At 35.1% G+C, this 10,784-nt stretch overlaps 1 protein-coding gene across 1 annotated transcript; it reads left to right on the top strand.

The window, feature by feature from the left end:
- Window positions 1-234: 234 nt before the first annotated feature.
- LOC129883230 (histone deacetylase 19) lies at window positions 235-8,186 on the top strand. Its single transcript, XM_055957843.1, has 8 exons — window positions 235-339; window positions 1,623-2,180; window positions 3,918-4,358; window positions 5,526-5,756; window positions 6,439-6,506; window positions 6,624-6,681; window positions 7,731-7,799; window positions 7,891-8,186. The coding sequence occupies exons 2-8, from the start codon at window positions 1,653-1,655 to the stop codon at window positions 7,990-7,992; spliced, it is 1,497 nt and encodes a 498-aa protein (XP_055813818.1). The 5' UTR covers window positions 235-339; window positions 1,623-1,652; the 3' UTR covers window positions 7,993-8,186.
- The last annotated feature ends 2,598 nt before the right edge of the window (window positions 8,187-10,784 follow it).

Below are 10,784 nucleotides of genomic sequence, written 5' to 3'. Positions count from 1 at the left end.
TATCTACTTTTAACTACTAATTACCGAATTAACAAACTCTAAATTTGAAAATTTCTAACCGAATATCGAACCCCCATCCCTACTTAACACGAATTAAATTAAAAGTAGAAATAGCTTTGGAGACGATATTAATTAATTGATATTCGAAAAAAATTAGAAACTTATATTTATTTCTTTTTGGTAATTTTTTTTTTCGTTTTTATTGCATAATCAAAGCCCATTTTATATTTCTTTGAAGACACAAATTCACTACTATTTTACATCTAGTTCTTTCTTCTCTATTCAAAACCTTTAGCGATCTCTACAGTAGTGGCGGCACCTTCTGCTTTTCACTTCCAGGTTAGCTCTTCTACTACTCCACCCCCACCCCCACTCCCCACCCCACCCCCCATCAACCTCTTTATTTGCTCGACTCTAAATTCTTGAATTAACAACTGAGTAAGGAAAAAAGGGGAAAAAAGAGAGAAAAGAATGGTAAAGTTGTTGCCTTTACTGTTTTTCTTGTACAGATTTTTGGGTAAATGGTTTAGCTGAGTACCCTTCTGTCTATTTGGGTGTTTGAGCAAAAAAAATTGGTCTTTGCCATGATGGGTTAATTGGTTTTTGCATTTTGCTTATATGGGTCGTTTATAAGTGGGAATTATGGGTCTTTTGTTAAAATTTGGGTTGGAAAATTCGATATAGTTAAAGTAATATTGATTTGTCTGATGGGGTTTGTTGAATCTTGCTGCTTGTGTGTTTCTATCAAAAGTTTTGAACTTTAAAAACTCTAAAATGCTACAAAATTGAGCCTTTTTACTTTTTTTTTGTTGGATTGTGGAGAAGGGGGGTGGGGTCATGCTTGCATATTGTATAAGGAGCTACTAATTTATCCTAAGGTTTTGGATTCTGGATTGATTTGCTCACATCTACTGTTGAGAGGCTTATTTCTGCATTTTATATCTTTACTTGTGCCTCTTTTTTTTTTCTGTCTATGGAGAAGTATTGTTTTAATTATTTAGTATTAAAGAAAAAAAGTTTACTTTCTTTCATCGTGGTTGATGTACTTAGTGTTATAGTGATTGAATTCAAGCTTTAGTTTCTATAGGCAGGATGATGGGTTTTTTTGGAGGTGAAGAAAAGATAACATGTTCTGTGAGGTCACATAAAGAAATCATCTTGGTTGCTGAAGCTGACTAGATAGTATCATAGTTCTTCCCAATTGTTGTTTTTGTTGTCTTATATTGATTCGTAGTCTGTTGCTTAAATTTTCTCCATTTTGAAGCTTCTTTTTGACAAATTCCCTGACTAGTTTGGCATTGAGGCGAAGTGGTTTTCTTGTTGCTGTTGTTTTTTTGGGCTAAATCTTCCAATCTAAACCTAATTTGGCAAGTCATAGTGACTCTACACCCTTCTTAGTATTTGTTTATGGTGTTGTCTTCTGTTTTTGTATGGGTGTTCATATCAAATTGTGCCTTATTCATTGGTTTCTTTGAGAATGTATATTCTTTATTCTAAGAGAATAGATCTAAATTTTGGGATTTACATCAACCTCATTGGCTGGTTCCTGGTTGTCAATCTGTATTGAGATTTACTTTGCATTGCTGAATTGTCCTCCTGGCTTTGCTTTCCATTTGTTATAGGTTTAGCCTTACTGGTTTATAGCTTGGGAAATGGATGTTGGAGGAAACTCCCTAGCATCTGGTGCAGATGGAAAGAAGAGAAAAGTAAGTTATTTCTATGATCCTGAAGTTGGCAATTACTATTATGGACAAGGACACCCAATGAAGCCGCATAGAATGCGGATGACACATGCTCTTCTTGCCCACTATGGTCTATTACAACATATGCATGTTCTGAAGCCAAATCCTGCTAGAGATAAGGATCTCTGCAGGTTTCATGCTGATGATTATATTGCTTTCTTGAGAAGCGTAACCCCTGAAACACAGCAAGATCAGCTGAGGCAGCTGAAGAGGTTCAATGTTGGGGAGGACTGTCCAGTTTTTGATGGCCTTTATTCCTTCTGCCAAACCTATGCTGGAGGTTCTGTTGGTGGGGCAGTTAAGTTAAACCATGGACACTGTGATATAGCTGTAAATTGGGCTGGTGGATTGCATCATGCCAAGAAATGTGAAGCGTCTGGTTTCTGCTATGTGAACGATATTGTGTTGGCTATTTTGGAGCTACTCAAAGTCCACGAGGTTGGTGTCATTATTTCTGTTCTTTACTCACTTCCCAAATGGAGGTTGATTGACTGATTTAAATTCTTAGACAAAATTGGTCAGCACACATTTTTCACATTTTCTCAATATTCACTTACTTTTCATACATTGATATCTTGTCAACGAGCTATATTGTGATATTGTGATCAGCAATCGAACCATCCCATGGCCAGGCTATTTTATCATGTAGTCTTCAGGAAATCGCATTAAATAAAATAACTAGCCTCATTGGATTAGGTTAGTAAGTTGCTCGGACTCTTCACTTTCGGTGCAACACCTGTTTCGACATGACATGGGTGTGGGTGTGGGACTGGGATCCGTACCAGATTTGGTACTTTAACCAAAATCAACGAAGAAAATTTGGGACAGATGCAATGATTTCTGCAATCAAAACAAAAGCTAAGGTGAAATTGAAAGAAAATGGAGTATCTTGTATATAGAAATTTCCATGTGAGTCCTTTTCCTTAAATCACCTTCTGAGGAGATCAATATTTTTTCCTCATAATACCTTGTAATTTTTCCACATAATATCTTATAATTTCGAAATATAACTCTATTCTTAGATATTTGAATTATTTTTAGCCGAATCTCTATACCCGTATCTATACTTGGATCTGTACCCCCAAACCTTAAACTGACCTCAGTATTAGACACCCACACTGCCACACCCGAATTCGAGCAACAACTAGGAATTTATGAAATAGGAGGGATTTATGAAGTCATCCTTGAATCTCCTTGCTTGAAAAGCAGCCTATGTATAAATATGCTGTTCGAATCCATTTTATGATTGCTGTAAGGGTATAAAGTTATATTTCTATATTATCTTCCAATTTACCAAGAGTTGACCCCAAAACAGAATTTCAACTTTTACACCTTATCCGCATAATTGTTGGATTATTAATGACAGTAAATGCATGATTAGGCAATGCACCAAGTATGCTCTCATATGCTAATGGTACCACTGAGGATTGGTTGCTCAAGGCATCATATTTTTTCATTTGATCACCGAAGCTTCTCTCTTTTTTTGAAATATTCATTGAAGTGTGCTTCTTTATTGTTAAGTGGAGTAGTAATTATATAACAAAATTCTAGTTTCTTGAAAGCTTTTTTGGGTTGCCCAGCTATCAAAATATTTCTGGATGGTAGTTTCCATGAGCTAGAGATACACAAAATATGCAAATTCTAGTCTAGACCACTTGCTGATTGTTTTGGCTTATAAAGGACACATTCACATATCTTCTTGGACAACAAATAAAAGATGTACAACTGATGATGGCTTCAGTTTCTTGCCCATCTCGAAGTTCATTTCCAATGAAGCTTCACATGGGTAGACAGACTTATTGGTTTCAAGCGAGGTGTTTATCGTCCCCGAAGTTTTCTGGTATGATGGGAAGGGGCAGAAAACAAATTTATGTACTACTGTCAAGGGTAGGATAAATTTGTGTTAATGTTGATAATGTGCAATCCTACTCTTCCATTTCAGTTCAACCCATTATGACATGGTCTTAGTAGCTTTAGAATTATCAACTAAACAACATGATGTTAGCTTTACAATTTTTTATTTTTTTTGAAACTGGTAAAGTTGGTGTTATCTTTAGAATCATTAACAAAATGTCAATACATATGCATGCATCCAACACATAACAATCACATTTACATTCCTAGTCTGTATAAGTTCTTCATTGCTAATTTGGCTTGTTTATATTACTGTTGCAGAGGGTGTTGTATGTGGATATTGATATCCATCATGGTGATGGCGTGGAAGAGGCCTTTTATACTACAGATAGGGTCATGACAGTTTCCTTTCATAAATTTGGAGATTACTTTCCTGGTACAGGGGATGTACGTGATATTGGATATGGAAGTGGAAAATACTACTCTCTTAATGTTCCACTAGATGATGGAATTGATGATGAGAGCTATCAGTCCCTCTTTAAGCCAATAATGGGCAAAGTGATGGAAGTTTTTAAGCCTGGTGCTGTGGTCTTACAATGTGGTGCAGATTCCTTGTCTGGCGATAGGCTAGGCTGCTTTAATCTCTCTATTAAAGGTCATGCTGAATGTGTCAAATACATGAGGTCTTTCAATGTGCCTCTGTTGTTGCTTGGTGGAGGTGGTTACACAATTCGTAATGTTGCTCGTTGCTGGTGTTACGAAGTAAGCAAGTCCTTTACACTATCAATTTGAGCATACATCTAAGAGTGATGATTGAATTAGGCTGACTTTTCTTCTTTTCGGTATCATTTTGATTGTGAATATGTTTTGAATGAAGTAACCTACCGAAGAGAGAAAAAAGGAATTAAAAAAAAGAATGATCTTTTACTATAGTAGTTTGACAACATACAGCCCCATGCCAGAAAGTAGAACAGAAAAGAAAGACCATCAGGGGACAATGATTAAAAATCTCAAATTTAACTTGCCAAATTCTGTAGATGATTTAAAAATTAAAACAGCAACAACCAACTATGCCTCAGTCCCAATCAAGTTGAAGTCGGCTATGTGAATCCCCTCTTCTTCATTTAAGCTTATTTTATATCATCATCGTACTAAATAAGATTTAAATATTAAACCGTCAATAAAAAAATCCTATTTATTACCCATGAATAGGGATTTGCATGGTTCGGTTTGGCCGGTTTTTGGTTAAAAACAAAATCAAACCAAAGGCTCACATTGTTATGATGTTTTCATTTTACACAGCAAACATGCCAAAGTATGTGAGTTCTCATAAGTCTATTAACTGTTCGACATGTTTGCCTCTTGCTGTTTGATTTATAGTAGCGTGAATATAAATGGATACAGTGTTTTTCCTTACCATTTGACACCCTCAAGTGTTTCAGTATCCAAAGAACGCAAAGTTCTGAAAATGAATGTTATTCTCCTTTTATTTTTAATCAAATATCTATTATAAGGTTTGTGTACATCTCACCCTCCCTAGACCCCACTAAAGAGACTATACTGGATTTGTTGTTGTTGAGTTGAAAATGCATGCTCATTGGTAGTAGAAGTGGTAGCATGTGGACACAGATTATTATTTTTATTTTTTTTACTGTAGAAAGTTGAAAAGGAGACTACTGTGGGAATGTGGATGTTTGGGCTTTAGGAAAATGGACATGAGTTTTTCTTTTAACATTCAAGTGGGCTTCTTAATCACATTAACTCTACCTCCTGCCGCCCGAAAAATGGGATAAAAGAAGGGGGGGAGAGAGTGAAAAAAGAAGACTATTGGACCCTCTTTTTTTTTAAAAATCCGAACAGTTGACTCTACTTTGTGATACATGTTGTGATTTTCTAATACTTGTGAATTGTTCTTCTGTGTTTGAGCAGACAGGAGTTGCATTAGGAATAGAGCTTGAAGATAAGATGCCACAACATGAATATTATGAATACTTTGGTCCAGATTATACCTTGCATGTTGCTCCAAGTAACATGGAGAACAAAAATTCTCGTCAGATTTTAGAAGATATAAGATCAAAGCTGCTTGATAATCTTTCGAAGCTTCAGCATGCCCCAAGTGTACAGTTCCAGGAACGACCACCGGACACTGAATTGCCGGAGGTTTGCCTTCATTTACCTAACATTGCTCTTAGAAACATTACCAGTTTCTACTAGGTGTTTGAGTTTCAGTTACTAAGATTGGGTTATAATTTGAGACAAAATTGTTGGATCTATGCTACTATTTGTTTCCATATTTGCCACTTTCTATATTTAGCAATTTATGTTCCACTTTAAAAGATGCCAGCATAACCCTGCCCTATGTATGATAAAAGGGGCAGCCCGGTGCACTAAAGCTCCCGCTATGCGCAGGGTCCGGGGAAGGGCCCGACCACAAGGGTCTATTGTACGCAACCTTACCTTGCATTTCTGCCAGAGGCTGTTTCCAGGCTTGAACCCGTGACCTCCTGGTCACATGTACGCAGCCCTATGTATGATAGGCTTTCATATTTCTGCCATTGATAAGAATGTTGTTGGATTTTCCCCCCAGGGCTTTGGTTCGACGGTAAGGACACAACACCTGATGTGTGGGCTAAGCACACATCATGGGTTCAAACTGTACCATGGACAAAACCTTGTATATAAGTTAGGAGGAGGGTAGCGGGGGGAGCCCATACTCCCTGGGATTTGAACTTGAAAGCTAACTGGACTCAGGCTAGCAGCCCACAGGAGATTTATCTGATATTGAAAAAAGAATGTTTAGATTTTCTGTTGGAAGATGTTAATGTATTTTTGCAACATTCAGGCTGACGAAGATCAAGAGGATGCAGATTCAAGATGGGATGCTGATTCTGACACGAATGGCGAAGAACGGTACTTCACTTTTTCTATTTTATTCATCTGCACAGAGATATATTAGTTCTTCAACCTGCACCCTGTTATCTTGCTTATTATCTAAAGTGTGATTCATGCCATGTTCCGTTTATACAGTAAGCCCATTCCTAGCAGAGTGAGGAGGGAAAATGTTGAGCCTGAAGGAAAAGACACGGTATGCATCAGCCTTAACTTTGTATCTGAAACAATGTTTAGATGTGATCATCTGTTTTTGTGATGTATGTCAATGATTTCAATTCGGTATCTGTTGTTTCTGTGCAGACATTAGTTTAACAAAAAAAATTCCTCGTTCATTTCTAATGTGCTACAAATTCTCTCCTTGATGTTGATGGATTCTCGCTTCATATACTGTTATAGGAAAAACTGCTGCTTGTGGTTGCCATTCTGAACATTTTGAGTTTGCATCTCCCTTGAGTCAATATCATCTTGAACCATAGTGGAAAATGCTTTTGGTGATCAGTATAAAGAGGGAATGGGGGTGGGGGTTTACGGCAGTAACTGCATCTGTGATTGAGGATTACATGTAGTGCTTTCTTATGCTTTGGCCTTGGGTGAATTTAACTGGTGAACATGGTCAGTGAGGATTCATATAGTCGACCCCAATTTGTTTGGGACTGAGGCGCAGTAGTAGTTGTCGGTGAAGAAAGGTTTGTGGTAGGTTAATAGTGATTCTAATCGCCGTTAATTGGTAGAAACTAGTAACGCACTTGGAAGTTAAGCTTCACAAGCAATCCCTTACTCAAAAATAGTCGGAGATCTTTAAGTCGATGTTTTTTAGTTTTCGTATGTGGACCAGCTCTTGTGGAAGTCCTACTTCTGAAATTCCTTTTCTTTCCTCTTAGGCCATTCTTAACCTCCAAATCATGATTCTCACACCTCATGTAACGTCCATGATCTTTTAGTTGATATCCTGTAGTCCTTTTGATCACATTGTATCTTAACTTGTTCATTGAGTGAGAACATGTTTTTACCTCCAAGAAATTTCAGGTGTTACTAAATAAATAAGACAATACTCGACTTCCATCCTTCTCCTCTCATCAGAATGTAGTATCACCATATACTTCTACTGCATCTGGCAAATCCTTGTTATTCCATGAATATTATACATCATTCCCCCCGTTCCTGCTTAACCCTTATCGATCATTTTCATACTGATTGCCATATGGAAGTGTAATAATAATTTGTTTTCGTTCAAATTATCAGGACGATATGAAAACAGAGGAGCACCTAAGAGAAGTGGAGTCGACATTTGCAGAGTCAACAAGTTTGAAGGTTTTTAGAACATTATATTCGCATTTATAAACCGTAAAAAAATAATTGCATAGATCTAACAGCTATTTTATTTAATGTTGTTTTAATTCAGGGTGGCAATTCAGGTTCTGCACTGATGGATGGAGGACAGATTAAAATGGAACAAGGGAACTCTAACAAGCCTTTTGATCAACCAACAGATGTTATTTCTTGATTGAACTTTTCAATCTTTTGAGCTCTACTGTAATGTTTGATCTTTAAATTATACATTTGAGTCTACTTGTCATGCAAACTAATTTACAGATATGATATGATCCATGAACAATCTCTCCCTCCCCCGAACATAAGTTGAAGGGAAAAAACATGCAAAATGCCAACTGATTTGAGTAATCGGTTAAGTTGTTATCATGTGATCATGTGTTGACAGGTTTGAGTTGTGACATTTTTGTTGCAAAAAATGTAGCGTAATGTTGCGTATAGTAGATTATTTGTGGTTTTTGGAATCTGAGTATAGCGGGAATTTAGAGCATCGGGCTGCCCTTTTATCTGATTTGAGCACATTTTCTGTGGTTATAGCTCTTTGGTTCATTTCTTCGAGCTAAGATGGACATATTGCTACTGTCTGCTTCTGCGTAATATTACAGGAAAAAGAATAGTATTTTTTTTTGAAAACTATAATTTTAGCACTTAATATCTTTTTATTAAATAACTTCATTATTGTAAATTTACATGGTTTGGTATCAATGTAGAGTGTAGATAAGTATTTTCCTACCTATTGTGTGAGATTTTCTCACATCGATGTCAATAATATTTTCATTTACAATATTTCAGTAAAGTTGAATGACATTTTGAATACAATTATTTTTTTGTGATGCCTGGACAAAATTAAGTGATTTTTATATAAAAGAAGTTAGTTAAATAATTTTAATATAATAAATTAAAATTGAGTGACAATTCGTGAAATTCTCCCAATAATTCTTCCCCCAAAAAAGAAAAACAAGAATTTTTTTTTCATGTACATTCCTAATCTACCAAATACTTTCATTTTTGATTGGCAAACTTTGACCATTTCAAACATTTACAACAAACATGTAAAGACAGGGAAACATCTTGACAATGTTACAAAAAAATGAACATATTTTCCTCCATTTCCATGAAATAAAGGCCTAAGGGTGTGTTGGTATAGAGGATAAATGATTTTAATTTTCTCATGTTTGGTTGTTTAATATTGTAGAAATACATTTTCTACGAGAACAAGTTTCTTAAAAAATCGAAAAAGAACTTTCATGGGTAGAATAAACAAATTTCATAAGACACATAACTGTCTTTCTACGTTGATCATACCCTACCCCACCCCAACCCTCCAACATCCCCACCCCATTCAGCCACTCTAAGTTACTTTTCTTATCTCAATGTCCTTAGTCTGTCTAGCGCTTTTCAATTGGGGTGCACCTTGGAGGTTAGGTTAGACCCCTTAGGGGGTTTTCACCCTAGTATATATCAACAAATGCATGCAATTAATGTGTTAACTATTTCGCGCTACTCATTTGCATGTCATCGAAAATACCACTTTCCATCTGATTTTCACGTGTTAAGCATGCTGTCAATGTTCATCATGAATCAGGATCGAACTCTTCATGAGATTCTTAGCATTCCAATAGTGTTTGACTAGATTATCAATAAATGTTCTTGGATAATTATAAACTATGTGACTTTTCTTCTTTTTTCTCCTTTCTTTTCTTTATTTTTCTCCAAAAACTTTATATCAACAATAAAGTCGTAAAATTAAATCAAATTGGTAAACTACGAAAAGGTTAAAGAAAGTATTAAGATTAGAACCAATAAAAAGGTTAAGCAAATGATGTGTGATTTGACTAAAACAAAATTATGGAAAATTAGAAAAGTGAGTTGAAAAAAGTAGAGTAATTTAGCATATGGATTTACAGCTGCAAAATTTGTAATGAAGACTTTTTAAATGTCAATGTAATCATAATTTGTATCGCATGTCACGGCTTTAATTTGTTCTTTTGTTTGGTAAACAATTTTGATTTATCAACTACCATAGTATATTTCCGTTACTACGTTAAACCGTATTAATTTATCATGATTAAGTGATTAAATGATATATTAATTAATCATGATTAGATGATATGACATTTAAATATAAACATATGATACATGCATTTACTGATTTGATGTAAATATTGAGCGTGGGTGAATTTTGATCATATGTGTTACTGTGTGTTTGTTTGATTTTATGCGTTTTATTTGTTTAATCATTGGGTAAGATTACACTTAAAAAATCTATTTTCAGGATTCGGATCTAAGATCTCTAGTTACAGGGTAGGAGGATATCATCCATCAAATCGTACCATTCGATAGTGTTGGTGTGTGTATATTATACAAGGACGAATCTAGATGGTTGATTATCATGATTAGGGGTGCTCACGGTTCGGTTTGGATCGGTTTTTAATTAAAAAATAATCAAACCAATTGAGTCGGTTTTTCAAATTATCAAATCAAACCAAATCAAACGATATCGATTTTTACTATTCGGTTTTTGTCGGTTTTTATCGGTTTTTTCGGTTTTTTCGGTTTTTATCGGTTTTTAAAATACCTTGTAGTCACTATTTGAATAAACAGAAAATAAATTTCAAAAGTATTTTCTTATTATAAATTTCATTGTAGCCAGTAGCTACTAGCCAAGATTGACGCATACATGTTTAATAATAGAGAATGACTCACCTAAAGTTTTACTATTTGTAATTGTGAGTAGCTTTTCTGTGTATGAAGTCTATATTTTATTTATTTTTACTTTATTTAGTATAATTCAAAAGAATGGCCCAAGATCAAAAATATAAAAAATCAATATAAATTGTATTTTTTTCATAAAAAAATTAAAATACACACACATATATATACAAATTTAATTTTTAAAATATGTATATATAAAGTCGGTTTGGTTCGGTTTTTTCGGTTTTTTTTAGACTTGAAACCAAAACCAAA

Source organism: Solanum dulcamara, chromosome 3 (assembly GCF_947179165.1).
Source record: "Solanum dulcamara chromosome 3, daSolDulc1.2, whole genome shotgun sequence".
Lineage (NCBI taxonomy): Eukaryota > Viridiplantae > Streptophyta > Magnoliopsida > Solanales > Solanaceae > Solanum > Solanum dulcamara.
The sequence above is the reverse complement of the archived record's forward strand: the minus strand, read 5'-3'. Positions and strand labels throughout refer to the sequence as shown.